Here is an 18963-nt window from a genome sequence, read left to right on the forward strand (position 1 = left end):
TGGAATCAGGCCTAAGATACTTATTAGCTGCATAGTTCTGAGTAAGTAATTTAAGTTCTCTGTGCCTATTGTGAGAATCAAAGGAGATAATAGTTATAAATAGTTTTAAACAAGTAGTTACCCATCTAGCAAATGTTATATAAATATTAGTGATTTTATATATATATATATATATGTAAGCTGTTGTATAATTTTGAAAAAGGACCATATTTAGTTTAATAACAAATGTGATACTATGGTTTCTGAAATAAAATAGCATTCTTCATGAAGTTATTATTTACACAGCAGTTCAAAATAACTCCAAAAACTTAGTTTAATTAGATAAACATTTCTTAAATTGAGTATTTACATTATGAGTTGACTGCTCTGAAAAAGTGTGATCTCATGACAGATTTCCAAGATGTGTACTTTGTTTTGCTAATGTGGGGATGAAGGGGGATTAAAATATAAGACCACAGACTGGGTCATATTTGAATCTACAAAATAAGCAAAGAAAAAAGCAATGAGGCTGGTGTTTATAAGTTGAATATGCTGCAGTTTCTAGAACATTGAACTGAAGGGATGGCTTTTTGGGTGCTTGGTTTTAAGAGATTTAGGAAAATCTTATTCTTTTAAAAAATGCTTAATGATGAAAATGTGGTTTAATATAAATGTAAGTATATATATATATATATATATGTACATATATATACATATATATAAGGTAAGTACATGAAATGTTTTAGATATCAAATTTATTATATTTCATAAGCTATTTTTATCTGCACACGTGATAGATTCATCTACTTTAGAGCTGACATTTCTATTTTGTCACTCAAATGATAAATAGCACTGCAGACATGTTAGTCCAACAGTGTAATAATTTTATATATACATACATATATACATATAATTTCATGCATACATATATGTATAAAATATAAATACATATATACAAATGTTCTAAGTACCTTTTGAATTATAGGAAAAGTAGCTACTATAGGTTAGTGATTATTAAGCTAATATGTTCCTCCCACAGGTTACTTGGAAATATATCAACCTATTTATAGTATAGACCTCTTACCTCTTTAAAACTTATATTGTCATTATATAGTAAAAATCTATTACCAACTCCCTCTCCTTTTAATACAGATTCATTGGTATTTCCGTAAAACAGAAAGAAAAAAAGAGGCTTGCAATTCTAGCACAGTAAGAAATAAGGCCTCTTTTGCATATTGGCAACTAAAATAAAATACTCAAGTTTTTATCTTTACCCTTCTTTAAGATATGAAAACTCATGTACTCATTTTTTTCCCTACAGTTCACCAAACATCTTTTGTTACATGGAAGTAAACAAGTCAGTTTTCAGTTCACATTCTTATTTATGAATCACTGGCCAAGGAAGTACACATAGTCTACATCACACCTCCTTCAAGAAGTCAGGACTAGTTTTTTCAGCTTTTCTATTGCCACCTAAAAAAGAAAAAAAAAACAGTATAAGCAACAATGGCATCTTGGTTGCATTAAAGCTTCTGTCTTATCCCTCAGTCTTACATCTTGATCTTTTTACATTTTCAACAATGACAAAATCAGCATAGACCTTGGTTTCCATTTTCTTAAAGCACCTGATAAATTTAATTCCTATGAACTTGATAAGAAACAGACATTTGAACCAGTGCTGTAGTAAAGAGATACTGAAAACTGGTACAAAGATTTCACACTTAAGAAAGGTAAATGTTTTCATATTTTAAGAAAGAAGGAAGTGTGATGTCAACAGTCAAGAAGCAATAATAAAGCTCAATCTCTGTGCTATGTAATAAGCATGTGATTTTGGATCAATCCCTCAACCGTTTTGAATTAGTCAATTGCAGAAGAGAGTATGAGTTGATTTGAGAGGGGGAAAAAATACTCAATTTGCTTAATTTAGGGCCTGATGAGCTAATATAACTAATTTATAAAGAGCCTAGTCCATAGTGTTTTTTGATTTTCTGCATCTCTATTCCAGAACAGAACTCAAAGAAGAAAAGCACAGTGATCTATGGCTGGAGTTTAGTAGATATGATGGCAACATGGTAAGAGGCCAAGGTTTTGAGAGGATAGGGCAGGGTTCAACAAAAGGAAAGGAAAAAAATGATGTAGGATGCTGGCCTGGGTAAGAAATGAGTAGTGGAAAGAATGGTGAAGATAAAGATGAGAATAAGGGGTTGTATATAGTTGAGGGAAAGGCACAGTGATCAGAAATTATGGTCAGATAAAGGAATTTCAGAATTCATACAAAGTGAAGTGGAACCCTTATAGGTGAGTAGAAAAAGAAAATGGGAAGTTAATATATAAGCCCCAAGTCTGAGATCAAGAAATGAAGAGGAAAAAATTGTCAACCAGATACTGAACTAAGTGAGGAAAAATGCAAAATATCTGGGGAGTAGAAGGGAAGGAAGAAGATGTCAAAATAAGATCCACACAGGTCTGTGAGTTGGGTGATAAATTTAGGTAGTGGAAAAATCAAAGGAGGATTATTTAATCTTGCAGAAGGAAAGACTGGAAATGAGACTGAAGAACAGAGTATTCTGATTACCTGGACATGACTAGTAAAATTGGAGGAGGAAGGACATTTAGAAAAAACAAGTATAGTCTATACTGGAAAGGACAGAGAGAGGAGCAAAGTCTTTAGGAGGGAGCTGAGTCTTAGTGAGTGCCAGAAGATGAGAAAAGGAAGTCAGGTAACCATTTTAATAAACAATGAAGATCTGACAAGCATATGCTAGACATTTAAGTATTTATCTTTAGATACAACCCTCTTAGAGAAAGACTTTAATTTAAAAAATACATTAACTATTAAGATGCCAGAGAATCATTCATGCGTATATGTGTATGTGTATTTACAAACTCTGTTTATATGAATATACGTATGCTACTTTGTATGTAAAACTAGGAAATCTTAAGATGATTGGAATTAAAATGTAGCACAATTGGATAGTGTCTTCATTGTGTGAGAAAAATGATCAGACAGATTTTCTGGTTCTGTATTTTAATTTTCAGTACTTTATTCTTGCTTCTCTCTTTTTCTGTCACTAAATCTTCATCTTATGAATAAGTATATACATAAATATAAAAATAATAAAAGATTAGCAGTTGGAAGGATCAGGAAAGAATTATATCACTTATTAAATAATTACATTTCCTTTACAATTGACTTTGTTCTGGTTCAATTAAATGAAAAAAAATGGATATTAAGAAAACTAATTATTATGAATCAAGTACCTCAAATAACCATGAGTATGCTAATGCTTTTATTCTACAATTTATGTTTTTCCATTCTCTCCCAAATAGATTTTTTTTTATTTTTTTTATTTTATTTTTTAATTTTTTTTTATTTAATAGCCTTTTATTTACAGGATATATACATGGGTAACTTTACAGCATTAACAATTGCCAAACCTCTTGTTCCAATTTTTCACCTCTTACCCCCCCACCCCCTCCCCCCCTAAATGGCAGGATGACCAGTAGATGTTAAATATATTAAAATATAACTTAGATACACAATAAGTATACATGACCAAAACATTATTTTGCTGTACAAAAAGAATCAGACTCTGAATTATTGTACAATTAGCTTGTGAAGGAAATCAAAAATGCAGGTGTGCATAAATATAGGGATTGGGAATTCAATGTAATGGTTTTTAGTCATCTCCCAGAGTTCTTTTTCTGGGCATAGCTGGTTCAGTTCATTACTGCTCCATTGGAAATGATTTGGTTGATCTCGTTGCTGAGGATGGCCTGGTCCATCAGAACTGGTCATCATATAGTATTGTTGTTGAAGTATATTGATCTCCTGGTCCTGCTCATTTCACTCAGCATCAGTTCGTGTAAGTCTCTCCAGGCCTTTCTGAAATCATCCTGTTGGTCATTTCTTACAGAACAGTAATATTCCATAATTTTCATATACCACAATTTATTCAGCCATTCTCCAACTGATGGACATCCATTCAGTTTCCAGTTTCTAGCCACTACAAAAAGGGCTGCCACAAACATTCGTGCACATACAGGTCCCTTTCCCTTCTTTATAATCTCTTTGGGATATAATCCCAGTAGTAACACTGCTGGATCAAAGAATATGTACAGTTTGATAACTTTTTGAGCATAGTTCCAAACTACTCTCCAAAATGGTTGGATTCGTTCACAACTCCACCAACAATGCCAAATAGATTTTAATCTAAATTTTAGTTTTTCCTTTTTTAAATGCATTCAGCTAAACAAACTTATCAAATACCTTCTATGACATGAGTGAAACAATGGCAAGGAAATTTTAGATGAGTCCTAGTGCCTGTTTCTTAAGCAGCTGAAAATATAGTATATATAGTTTCTATAAACGATAAATGGAAAATAATATGACTAACACCAAATAATACACAAGTATATATAGCAAGTACAACCAAAGGACTATGTGAGATCCATAATATCATCTACATTGGGCTTTAAAGGATAGACAGAAATTTGGAAAGTTTAGGGATCGGGTTTCAGGGGAAAAAAAGTGAAATTTATATATGAGAAGGCAAATAGTCAAGTTTGGCTGAAGTACAGATATGAAAAAGGGATTTGTTATGAAATAACATGCAAGTTTCTAGAATTCTACTTGGCAAGCAATAGAGAACCATTGAAAGATTTTTAGTGAAAGAACAATGAAGAGATCTATGTATAAGGAAGATTAGTTTAGAAACACTATGAAAGATAAATTGGATGGGAAGAGAGCAGAGGCAAGAACTATTATTGTAAATATATTGCAATTGTCCAGAACTTTGCAATAAAAGAAAAGATGATAGGAATTAGCACCTGAAATATAAGATAAATATATAGAAAATAATTTTTCTTCTACATATCTTCTGTTTCCTAAATAGGACATAACTTACTGGAAGACAGGACCAAACTTTTCAATAATTTTTTTTCTCTCCTCCCTTTATCGCTTGATAATACTGGTGTAGTGGATTTTCAATCAAGAAATTTCCTTCTCCAAATCAAATAGGCAACTTTACTTATGGTCTTAAGACAGATGCTTGAAGCATTAAGTAGTTAAGTGACTTGCCCAGAGTTCACACAGTGTCAACTTGTACTTCCCACTCAGCATCCTGATTGATGCAAAGTTTCTATCTACTATGCCATGCCTCTTTCTCCTTTAAATTATCAAAAACAAAATAAAAGCCTGTCTTTCAACAGTACAAAGTAGCTTATTCTATACAATATCGATATTCAGTGTGTTTGTTTAGGACTCACCAATACTTTCACTTTGATGATAAAATACTGCAAAATTAAATTACCTCTAAGTTGCTCCTCATTGCTTTTTCCTCTTCTAATTCTTTTCTTATTTTTTCTAGTTCCTTCCTAGAAAATGAAAATAGCTTTAGAGATGTGTGTAGAAGCAAAAATGGCCATCCACCGATATGTACACATTTTAAATTTCTAATCCAAATTATTAAATATCAATCAAAAGTTTTTAAAACAGAAAAATTAACACTAAAAAAGCTAAAATATAGCCAAACTTTCTAATAATGAAATTAAAGAAAAGTAAAATATAAAATATTAGGAAGCTTCGAATAAAGTTTATAAATTTAGATAATATGGTCTTCTTCACTTGATCTGCCAGACCGAGGGCATGATTCACTGAGTAAATTCAGTGCTAGGAAAGGTCCATGCTATTCCCAATTATCTCTATTCAGCAGAGATCAAATATTTTCTGTTTTATAAGATGGTAAATATCTAAAAGAATTCAATGCAAAGTTCAAGAAAACCTCATGCCTACTATATTAGGGCAGATTATTTAACTCAAAGAAAGTTAACTTTCAGTGGTTTAGACTAAGTACATCTTTACAGTATTCATACAAACAAAACTGATCATTATTAAAAGACAAAAAAGATAAATTCCTGGTTGAGATCCCCATAAATCTTACAACTCAAATGCACCTAAATAACAGAACACATAATAACAAGGTAAGACTATATTGCTCAAAACATAATTGTAACTTTAACTACCTAAAGAAAAATTCCATGCTACTACTATCATTTCATATATACATATATTACATATATACATCTACCTGTCCACTCTCTCTCTCTCTCTCTCTCTCTCTCTCTCTCTCTCTCTCTCTCTCTCTCTCACTCACACACACACACACACACACACATGCATCTTCCCTTCAAATCTGATACCTCAATTCAGTATGGGGCTAAGACTTGGTTTCTGAAAGCTATGACTACAGGATATAAACTGTGGCATATTACAAGAAGCAGGGAAAGCTTTTTAAGACAGAATAGTGATGCTTGCCTTTCAAAGGCCTGCCTAACAAAGTTGGAAGAGGCTCATCTCAGGTGAAGAATTTTTTCCTTCACTGAAACTAATTATGAGCATCTTTTAAAGTGCTGAGGTTACAAACTACCGTGATGGAAGACAACTATATCCATAGAGGCGAAATTACAGATTCTTGAAATATATTGGATGTATCTGAGATAATAAAAAGTCAGAATTTAATGATTTAAGGTTGTGTCCCTATCTCAAGTAAGCTGAGAGCTCAGCAGCTCAGACTCACAGGCCCATCCTTTCTGGTCATTTGCACAAAAAACTCTCTGATCTCTAACATGAACTCATTTGCTTTTCCTAAATAGTCTGGTGGTCCCCTATTCACAGGAACTTCCTATATTGGTGCTAAATTCACTGAAGACACCTGATTGGCTTTAATCCTAGGGCAGCTCAGAACTCCTGAATTTAAGAGATGACCATCCTCCAGCTACCCAAGACTAGAACTCCAAGCATGCGTCACCAGGCCTAGCCAGATTTTATTGACAAAACAATACAAATCAGGAGTTCCTAATCTTTAAAGATTACCATATGTTTAAATATTATTTTTGTATTACTGAATAAAATCTAGGACTTCTGTTTTCTAGGAGCCAAATAGGCTCACAAAAGATATACTTTAGCTACTTCAAGTGGGAAATATTTCCTTTGAATACCAGTCAACTGCTGTTTAGTTGTTTTTCAGTCAAGTCTGACTCTTTGTGACCCTATTTAGGATTTCTTGGCAAAGATACTAGACTGGTTTGCTATTTCCTTCTCCAGTTCACTTTACAGATGGAGAAACTGAGGCAAACAGGATTAAGTGACTTGCCCAGGGCCACACAGCTAGTAAGTGTCTGAGGCTATATGTGAACTTAGGAAGATGAGTCTTCTTAACTCCAGACTCTATTCTCTGTGAAACCTACCTGCCCCACCATTCAGCTAGGAAGCATTTATTAAACTACTACATGCTTAGCCCAGTTTATAAATTAGTACTACACGGTTTATACTATACATTTTCTGGCTTCTTAAAGATGCTATTTTTAATTTACAAAGTCCTTCTTCCTTCCCTTCAATAGGACACATAAAAATTGTCACAAATTATTCTTCACATTTTTAGATAATTTTTACAATGTATACTAGAAGAAAAATAAATTGAGTAAGAAACTTTTAGTAATTAGAGTTTGCATTATTTCAACTCTAAGGAAAAGTAACTGTTCTAAATAAGTAATTAAAACTTACTAAATTTTATACCAGGGCAGCTAGGTAATACCATGAATAGAATACTAGTCTTAGAGTCACAAAGACTCCTTTCATGAATTCAAATCCAGACTCATGACATTTACTAGTTGTGTGACCCTGGGCAACTTATTTAACCTATTTTGCTTCAGTTTTTCATCTGTAAGATGAACTAGAGTAGGCACTGTCAAATCACTGCAGAACCTTTGCCAAGAAAATCCCAAATAGAATCACAAAGAGTTTAACATGACTGAAATGACTAAACAATAACCACAAATTTTATACAGAACACATCCTGAAGTTATAGAATAGTTATATATAGTTATAGAATTTTCCTTTCTAATAAAAGACTATTAAGAACTATTTTCCTAAAAAGATTGGGGTTACATATACAGATGGAGGCAATCATTATTTAACTTTTCCATTCCCTGCAAAAGCACATTTTGTCATTAATTAGAGATAACCTACAAATAACCAAAACAAATTTTGTTTTAAAATTATGTTGATATGGAGTAGCATTAGAAAAGAGAAGTTTGAGTATATGTTGAATTATATGTTCTATTAAAGGGATAAAATATCCTAACCTATTTTTGGAGGTTATTTAATTGAGGGGAATGGAAAAATATATTCTTCTAGCTCTGACATAGCATGAATCTTAATTCCCAAAGAGAAAAAATAAAAGCAAGATTTACCCATGCTCCCTTTTGATTATTTCTACAACATTCAATAGGTCAAGAACCAGTAACCTAAGGTCATCTATCAGGCTTTTCTTCCCTTCATCAATTTCTCCTTTTGTTTTGACATTTGCTGTACTGACATTTTTTCTAGTAGAAACTGAAGCTGCTGAAGAGTACACAGATGTCTGAAAAGGAAAAATACAAATTCAGCAAAACTTTATCACAGAATAAGTAGCTTAAAAACCATGTGGAAAGCAGTAAGCTAATTGTGGAAAGGGGAAGTTGTCTAAAGAAATGATAGCAAACTTTTGGGGGTGGAGTCAAGTACAGGAGGCGCTATAGCCAAATTCTCCCAACATTTCCCTCCAAACAACTTTAAAATGAGGTCTTAAATTCTGGAGTAATAAAGCCAACAAAAGGATGGGGGTAAGATGTTTTTCAGCCTGATACACATTATAAGGGCAAAAAGAGATATCTGTGATGCTGGCATATGAGCTAGTCCAGAACTCATAAGGCAGCAAGACTAGCTTTGGGTGTCAGAAGCAGCAGTAGCCATCAGCAGCTTTGGAAGCTCCTGGTGAGAAAGAGAATACATGAGATATCTGTTCTAGTCCAAACGCAGGACCAGTGCTGTTTGGCAACTCCATTGTCTGTATCTACTTCTGTATCATAGTTCTAGGCCATAAAAGAATGCTTTGGATCACAAGGGAGCAGGGGTCTTGTGGAATTGCATCACTTGTGGTCACAAGGAAATAGGGACACTAATGAGTAGCATTGCTTGTGCTTTGAAAGGAATCAGGGGCCCTTCCTGGATAAGGACCGGAGCACAGGAGCAGTATTCACACCTCTCCACAGATCATACCACTTTAAAAGCACTGAAACCCCCCAGAACTAGCTCTGAGAACAACAGAGTGAGAATGCCTGAACTTAAGGTAATGCCCCTGTACTCTCACCCAGGAATAGAGTTCAATTTTAAAGTAAAGTTCAAAATCAAGAAATAGACTAAAAAAATAAGCAAGCAAACAACAATAACAACAAAATAACCTGACCAATAGAAATTATTATAATAACATGGAAGATGATCAAGACACAAACTCAGAAGAAGAAATTATGTCAAAACAGTTACAAGTAACATCTCTACTTCCTCTCCCCCCAAAAATGTGAATTGGACACAAGCCCAATAAGAATCCCTGGAAGAGCTAAAATTATACTGAAAATCAAATAAAACAAATACACATTATAAAACAAACTCAATAAATCAATCAATATTTCTATATATCACCAACAAAGTCCTACAAGAATTAGTAAAAGATGCCCCATTTAAAATAATGGTATACTGTATAAAATACTTGGGAGTATACTTACCAAGACTCAGGAACTATTCATGACATGAACATAATTATAAAATATTTTTATACAAACAAAGGTATATTTAAATAATTAAATATTAATTGTACAAGAGCAGGCAGAGTCAATATACTAAAAATAATTTACTAATCAATTTATTCAATGCCATCTCAAACTACCAAAAATTATTTTACCAAGCTAGAAAAAATAATAATAAAATTCATTTCAAAAATTAAAAGGTTAATAAGATCAAAGGAATTAATTTTTAAAAATGGAAAGGAAGGAGTATTAATAGTAGCAGATCTTATGCTATATTACAGAATAGCACTTATCAAAATTATCTGATACTGGCTAAGAAAGGTACATTGGTGGAATAGAGTAGACATACAATATACAGTAATAATGATTATAGTAACCTTGTGTTTGACAAGTGTAAAGATTTAAGCTTCTGGGGCAAGTATACACTGTTTGGTAAAAAAAAAAAATTGTTGGGAAAACTGGAAAGCAGTCTGGCAGAAATTATAGTATAGACCAATATCTTACACTATTTTTCAAGAGGTCAAAGTAGATACATGACCCAGATATAAAAGGAGATAGGGTAAGAAAACTAGAAGAACATGGAACATATCTATCAATCAGACTTATGGAGAGAAGAATTTATGAATAAACAAAAGATAGAAACCATTGTGAGATGTAAAATGGATAATTTGATTATATTAAATTAAAAAGGGGTTGTACAAATAAAACCAAAGTAGCCAAAATTAGAAGGAAAGCAGAAAATGGGAAAAATTTTATAGGACATTTTTTGGACAAAAATCTACTACTCTTATGGAGAATTTTGTCAAATTTATAAGAATATGAGTCATTCCCCAACTGATAAATGGTCAGTTTTTTATATATAAAGAAATCAAAACTATACATAGTCATATAAAAATGCCCCAAATCATTAGTGCTTAGAGAAATACAAGCTAAAACAACTTGGAGATACTATCTCATTACTTATTGTATTAGCAGCAATGATAGAAGGGAGAAATAACAAATGTTGAAGGAAATGTGGAATAAATGGGACATAAATGTACTGTTGATGGAACTGTGAGTAGATATAACTATTTTGGAGTATAATCTGAAATTATGCCCAAAATAAAACTCCATATGCCCTTTCACGCAGAAATACTACTGTTAGGACTCTTTCCCAAGATGATCAGGGGAAAAGAAAGAGAACTTATATGATCTAAAATATTTATAGCAGCTCTCTTTGTGACAGCTAGAAACAGAAATTGAAATGATGCCCATCAAATGGAGAATGGCTAAACAAATTGTAGTATATAATTGTGATGGAATGTTCCTGTGTTATGAGAAATAATGAATTGGTTAATTTTAGAAAAAAATGGGAAATTTTGCATGAAATAATAAAAAAGCTAAGTAAGCAGAACTAAGAAACATTATAACTAGTAACAGCAATATTATTTGAGTAATTATTACAACAAGTTATTTTAAAAGTATTATAAACACTCCAATCAACAACAAAAGACCTATGAAGAAAGATACTATCTACCTCCAGAGAAAGAACTGATAAACAGAAAGAAGTAGACATAATATTGTTTTACATATATTTATAAATCTGTTTTAAGTGGTGACATTTTCTAGTTTAAGGAGGTAGGGGAATGTAGTTCAAATCTTAAAATGTAACAAATAATAAATTAAATTTTAAAAATCAAGTAAGAGTACTAAAGAAGAAAACTTAGAAAAGAAATGAGAGTGAGGCAAGAAAATTATGAAAACATAAATAACAGCTTGGTAAAAGAGGCACAAAAAATACTGGGGGGGGGGGGGGAAACGCCTTAAAAAACAGAACTGGTCAAATGGAAAAAAAATATAAAAGATCACTGAGGAAAATCATTCCTTAAAAATTAGAATCAGGTAAATGGGAGCTAGAGATTCCATGAAATATCAAGAAACAATGCAACAAAGTCAAAAGAATTCAAAAATAAGAGAAAATTTGAAATATTTCATTGGGGGAAAAAACTGAACTGAAAAACCAGGTAGAGAGAATTTAAGAATAATTTGACTACTTGAAATCCATGATCAAAGAATGAACCTAGACATCATTTTTCAAGAAATTATAGAGGAAAATTGCTCTGATAACCTAGAACCAAAGGGCAAAATAGATATTTAAAGAAATACACTGCTCACCACCTGGAAGACATTCCAAAATGAAAATTCCAGGAATATTATAGCTGAATTTCAGAGCTCCCAGGTCAATGAGAAAATACTTCAAGCAATCAAAGAGAACAAAAAAAAGTTAAATACCTAAGTAAAGATCAGTTAAGATCACATAGATTTAGCCACTGCCACATTAAAGGAGCAGAAATCTTGGAATATAATATTCTGGAAGGCCAAAGAGCTAGGATGAGAATCAAGAATAATATATCCAGAAAAAGTAAGTATAATTGGGGAGGGGGGAAAGGGAATTTGATATTCAGTGAAATAGAAAAGTTTTGAGCATTCCTAATGAAAAGGCAAAGGCTGAACAGAAAATATGACTTTCAAATACAAGACTTATGAGAAGCATAAAGAGGTGAATTTGAAAGAGAAACATAATGGACATAATAAAGTTAAACTGTTTATATTACTTTACTAGCAGATAATATCATAACTTCTAAGAAGTTATTATTATTAGAACAGTTAGGACTGTACATAGATAAAGGAAATAGGAATGAGTTGGTTATTTGGGGACAAAAAAAAACCTGGATGGGCTAGAAAAGGGGGAATTAAAGAGGAAGAATGTGCGAAATTATTTCACATAAAAGAGGCACAAGAATGAAAGCTTTTACAGAGGAAGGGAAAATATTGGGAGAGGGATGAGCAATGTCTAACCCTCACTCTCATCTGAACTGTTTCAAAGAGGTTAGAATATACATGTGTACATATACACATGTATACTCATTGGATACAGAAATTTCTCTTATTCAACAGGGCAGAAGGAGGGGAAGGGGAAAAGATAAAAAGGTGATGGGGAATGGGATAACAGGGAAAGCAGATTGAAAGGCAATGGGAAGGAGCAAAACTGACTTTTGAATAGGGAAGAAAGAAAAAGAAATGGATAAACAACAGAAAATAGGATGGAGGAAAATTCAAAGTTAGTAATCATAACTGTGAATGTAAATGGGATGAATTCACCCATAAAGAAGCAGATACCAGAATGGATTAGAAAAGAGTCCAACATTATGTAATACACAAGAAATAAAATTGAAACAGAAGGACATACATAATGTTAAAATAAGGTACTAGAACAGAATTCAGTATGGTTTTGCTGAAGAAAAAAAGCAGCAGTGGAAATCATGCTCTCAAACAAAGCAAATGCAAAAATAGACCTAATTAAAAGAGATAAACAGGGACACTATATTTTGCTAAAAAGTACCATGTACAAGGAAGTATTGTCACTACTAAATGTATACACCAAACAGCATATCATCCAAATCCTTAAAGAAAAGTTTGGTGATGTAGAGGAGGTAATTAAAAGTAAAAACTATATTCATGTGGAGCCCTCAACTTCACCCTCTCAAAGTTAGATAAATTTAACCATAAAAATAAATAGGAAAAAATTTGATGATGAATAGAATTTTAGAAAATTTAAATATAATAAGACCTCTGGAGAAACCTGAATATGAATAGAAAATCTTTTTCTCAGCTATATATAGCACTTTCTCAAATGTATTATGTATACCATGTATTATGGCATAAAAAGCTCACCAAAAATTCAGAAAATAAAAACATTAAATACATTAATGCACTGAATGCAATAATGCAATAAAAAATCAAGGGCTGTGCAAGCACAAATGAAAATTAATTGGAAACTAATTTTATCCTTAAAAAGTTACTATGTCAAAGAATAAATCATATAAACAATCACTAATTTCAATAAAAAGAATCACAGAGATGAGGTCACATACCAAAGTTTGAGGTATGCAGTAAAAGCAGTATTTGGGGAAAATTTATACTCTAAATGTACATATATCAATAAAAAGGCAAAGAGCAGATCAATTAATTGGGCATTCAACTAGAAGAAAACTTTAAAAAGAAAAAATTAAAAATTTCCAATTAAACACCAAAATGGAAATAATGAAAATCAAAGGAAGTTAATAAAATTGAAAGTTAAAAAAATTTAACTAATTAATAAAACTAGAAGCTAGCTTTAAGAAAAAAAGTGGATAAATCATTGGTTAATTTGATTACAAGTAGAAAGAATAAAACCAGATTACCAGAAACCAAAATTAAAATGATAAAATGTACCACCAAATAAAGAAAAAAATTAGAACATGGAGCTTTTTTTCCCCAATTATATACCAGTAAAACTGACAATTTAAATGAACTATATGGATATTTGAAAAACAGAAACTGCCTAGATTAACAGAAGGAGGAATAGAATACTTAAATAATCCTATTTAAAAAAAGAAAAGAAACCGAACAAACCATAAATGAGCTCCCTAAGAAAGCCACCAGGACTAGATAGATTCACAAGTGGATTCTATCAAATATGCAAGAAATAATAACTCACAATACTATATAAAGTATTTGAAATAAAGTTGAAAAAGTTCTATTAAATTCTTTTTATGACTAATTACAGTTTTGATTCTTAAATTTGGGAGAGAGCAAAAACAAAAAGAAAAATACAGGTAAATTTTCCTTCTAATTAATATTTATGCAAAAATTTTACGATAATGCTGTAATCACACAAATCACACAAAATCACACAAAAGTTACACACTATTACCCAAAGGGATTTGTGCTAAGAGTGTGGGCTGATTTAATATAAGGAAAAAAATTATAATCAAACTAACTATATGTCAAAGCATTAATCACCAAAACAACCTAATGTTGGTGGAGTAGTAGAATAGATTAGATACACAAAGTTGTTGTTTGTCCTTTGTTCTCAAAGAGGACAGTGACTTCAGGGAGGTGATGGCTTGAAAGTGAATTGGATTTAAGTGAGGGAGGATATGCAAGGCCACTTGCCTCACTTTCCCCTCTAGAATCATCTGCATCCAATGGCTAGTTATAAATCAGGATGACTGAAGATTGCATTGATTTATTTTGAGACCTTGGTTTTTTATAAGCTAAGATCTTTAACAGATCTTTGACTAGAATTAAAAAAAATATTTATTGAGTGTCTATTATATGCCAAGTAACATAGAAGGTACTGAAGTTACAATGACAAAAGTAAAATTTTAGTCCTCGTGGGGGAAAATAAAGAGCACATATTCACAAATATGAAATAACTAAAAAGTAAATGAAACACATTGAAGAGGTAAAAAGATAGCAATATCTGGAATAATCAGTAAAAAGCTTCATGTTGCTAATAGACTACTAAGTGCAACTTGAGCTGAGCTTTAATGACAGTCACGGAAACATCAAGTCTGGCCACACACACACACACACAAAATACAACATACTAAATAGAGTGAAGGTAATAATACATTTTATATTACTGTATGCTTTACTGTATTAATAATTAAACCTACATAAGTTATTTTCTGGTGTTTTACAACATATGATTTATTGGAAAACAAAGCAATAGAGAATAGCAGGTTTTTCCTAAGTCATAATATCATAAACAATGATCAAAACTTTATGAAATAGAATTTTGGGAAGATAGCAGAGTAAATCAGAAAACTTTCAGTTTTTTGGGAAAAAAAAAGACAGAACATGCTGTCAAAGCAGCAGAAATAAATATGGGGTAAATACATTTGTTATTTTTAAGATAATTTAAAAAGACCCCAAGACAGACTAGACCTCCAGGGGCAGAGATTTTGCCTGACAGAAATGCAAATATCTCCAGGCCAACTCTGAAGAATCAAGAAACAAGCCCTGAGAGCAACTAACTGGGTTGAGAAGGGTACACAATATACAGTAATAAATGACATTAATTTAGCATTTGATAAACCCAAACATCAAAATTTGGGGGGGCAACAATTCACTATGTAACAAAAATTTTTTGGACAACTGTAAATCACTTTGGCAGTAACTAAACAAAGACTAATATCGCACCCCATCTGCCAAGTGAGTAAATGATTTAGATATAAAGGGTGATTACATAAATAAAATAGGGAAGCATGGAGAATTTTGCCTCCCAGATTTATGGACAAGGGAAAAGTTTATGACCAAATGAGAAGTAGAGAGGATCATGAGAGATAAAATGAATGTCTTTGATTATATGCAATTAAAATATTTTTGCAAAAATGAAATCCGTGCAGCCAAAATTAGAGAGCAGAAAACAGGGAAATTTTTTTTTTTTTTACAGCAGATTTCTCTGATAAAAGCTTTTAAAAAAAATCACATGTATAAGAAACCAAGCCAAATTTATAAAAGCAAAGCATTCATCAATTTAGGGGTAGAAAGGGCATGAGCAGGCATTTTAAGTAGTGGAGGAAAGCTATCAATAGTCACATGGAAAAATGCTCTAAATCATCAATTAGAGAAATACAAATTAAAACATCTCATTCATAGCATCACACACTTACAGATCAGTCAAAATGACAGAAAAAGGAAAGTGACAAGGAATATGGAAAAATAGGTACACTAACGCATTGTTGGTAGAGTTGTGCTCTAGTCCAACCACTCTAGAGAAGAATTTAAAAACACACCTAAAGGGCTAAAAAAGCAAACAAGCAAAGCAAACTGCATTCCTTTTGACCCAGTCATATTTCTCTTAGGTATCCCAAAAAGATTAAAGAAAAAGGAAAAGGATCTATATGTACAAAAAATATTTATAGTAGGTCTTATTATGATAAAGAATTTTAAATTGAGGTGATTCTCATCAATTGGTAAATGATTGAAGAAGTTGTGGTATATGACTGTGATGGAAAATAATTGTACTATAAGAAATGATAAGCAGAATGATCTCAAAAGACTTTAGAATACTTGTACCCAGTAACAGCAATATTGTGAGGATGAAAGAATTACTCTGATTAAGACAATGATCTAAGACAATTCTAAATAACTCACAATGAAAAATACTATTTACCCTCCAGTGAAAGAACTGATGAATTCTTAATACAGATTGAAGCATATTTTTGTGTGTGTGTGTGTGTGTGTGTGTGTTTTCTTTAGCAACATGACTAATATGGAAATGTTTTTCATGACTTTACAGCTAGAATTGATATGATATTGCTTGCCTTCTCAATGGATTGGGGAGATGGCTAGCTGGAGAAAGATTTTTAAAATTTAACATTTTAATTGAAATATTTAAAAATTTTAATATCAATATTAAAATATCTATAATAAATTGGTATTAAAATATTAAATATTAAAAAGGAATGAACTAAATTTTTAAAAGGAAAATTAGAAGGTCAATGCCAGATACATGTTGTCTTATCTAAAATAACCACTTAATAGATATAGAAAACACATGATTAACACCAAAAGGGAAACATTGTATATTAATTTAAAATATTTAAAGATATAAAAATTATAAGTATTTTTGCTGTTAAATCATTTTGGTCCTAACCAACTCCATCTGAGCACATTTGGGGGAATTTTGGCAAAGATTCTGGAGTGATTTGTCAAATTATTTCCTTCTCCAACTCAGAAAACTGAAGCAAACAGATTTTGGTGATCTGTCCAAGGTAACATAGCTAGGTGTCTGATGCTAAATTTGAATACAGATCTTCCTGACTCTGTGCAGTACTCCATCCACTGCCCTATCTAACTGCCCCAACAGTGCACAATGGGAGTTCAGAAAAGCTCTTGTGATCTGTGGCTACATTAAAAGAAGCACAGTGCCCAAATTGAAAATCTTACTATAATATGGTTTCATCAGAGCACATGTGGAATACTGTGAAGTTCTGTGCACCCAAATTTTAGGGGTCTTGGCTCTCTTGGTTGATTTTACCTTGGCTTTTTCTATTATAAGGGAAGGCTAAATAAATGGTGGTAGATTTAGGTCTGGAAATGATTCTGGTATAAACTCAAAAGGCATTTATAAATAATATAGAAGAAAAGAAAAATATTTCTGAAAATCTGGACAATTAATAAATTTTCTAGGATAAATTTCCTTAAAGATGTGTGTGGGATAAAATCATTTTAAATGTTATAATTCAGTATTTTAGTATTCTGAGTTATTACAATGAAAATATATTTCCAAAAATGAAGAATATATTCTGATTAATAATAAGAACAAGCATGAATATAGTGTTTTAATGTTTGCAAAACACTTAACAAATATCTCCTTTTATCCTTACTATAATCCTGGGAGTCAAGTGCTATTATGAGACTCATTTTATAGTAAAGAAAACTGAGGCTAAGTGACTTGTCTAAAGTCACAGAGCTAATAAGTGTCTCAGGTCACATTTGAACATATCTTTCTTGCACTATATCCACTATATTACTTAACTGTCTCTTAGATTTCCTAAAACAGACAATAAATGCAATGGGTTTGAAGAAGAAAACAAAAGATCATTAAAGGGATTAAAAAGCCAATTATATAAAAAAAAAGTTGACTTGGTTTTTTTGAGGAGAAAAAAAGAATTTATAGCATTTAAAATTATTCTACAAAAAACTTTTTAGCAATATAATTTGTGAAAATAGGATATATTTATCATAAAAATGATATTCAGCAGCAAAGGTCAAAGGGCATTCTTTATGTGTACTATAATTTAGTTCCCTTTCTTGCTTTTCTCTTTGAAAATAATTCCCTGCTTTAATCTATTTAGATACAGTTAAGTGGCTCAGTAGATAAAGTACTAGAACTGAATTTGGAAATACCTAAGTTCAAATATAGCTTTTGGAACTTAGCAGCTGAATAATCCTGGGAACCTCTGTCTCCCTCAGTTTCCCTCATTTGTAAAATAGAGATAATATCAATAAGCACTAAATATTGGCTATTACTACTTCCTTATAAGAAGGTATTTTACAATTTCCTTGTGTTCTATATATTTGAACTTGTAAATCTCCATGATTTAAAAAGAGTACACAAAATATTCATAAAATCAATGGCTGATATCTCAATTTACCTTTAAAAGTCCATATACGATGCACTAGATGAATGAAGTGAAACATGTATTAAACACCTACTATATGCTAGACATTATGCTGTTAACCAATATATTTCATTGGTACAAATAAGTGGATAAGGCAGGAAAGGAAATAGTAGAGGGAGATAATAGTCAAAATTCTTTCCTCCTCAAATTATCATGAGAACCAGTATCTGTTTCTATGCAGAATGTTTCTGCATAGGTCTGGATTAAACCAAATGTACCTTTTATGAATTATAAGTAAGCCTGACTCAGAATCCAGAGAACCTTTGGGTTGATTGGCAAGTGACTTAGAGCCCCAGAGAACCATTGAGTTGATTGGCAAATTACTCTGATTTTGACAGAAAGACTACACACTATCCTGCTT

General features: G+C 31.8%; 1 protein-coding gene across 6 annotated transcripts in view; it reads right to left on the reverse strand.

Moving 5' to 3' along the window:
* Positions 1-1341: 1341 nt before the first annotated feature.
* CD2AP (CD2 associated protein) overlaps positions 1342-18963 on the reverse strand; it is a 179822-nt gene continuing 162200 nt past the window's right edge. For 4 of the 6 annotated variants that reach the window (XM_031964742.1, XM_031964744.1, XM_031964743.1 and 1 more), the window contains 3 exons: positions 8233-8402; positions 5292-5355; positions 1342-1452 (listed from right to left, as the gene is read on the reverse strand). In XM_031964742.1, coding sequence (XP_031820602.1) covers positions 1411-1452; positions 5292-5355; positions 8233-8402 — 276 coding nt within the window. In that variant the 3' untranslated portion in view covers positions 1342-1410. Of the gene's footprint in view, positions 1453-5291; positions 5356-8232; positions 8403-18963 lie in introns of those variants that run through there. The other 2 variants (XR_004233679.1, XM_031964745.1) reach the window with 2 other exon arrangements.

Source organism: Sarcophilus harrisii, chromosome 4 (assembly GCF_902635505.1).
Source record: "Sarcophilus harrisii chromosome 4, mSarHar1.11, whole genome shotgun sequence".
NCBI lineage: Eukaryota > Metazoa > Chordata > Mammalia > Dasyuromorphia > Dasyuridae > Sarcophilus > Sarcophilus harrisii.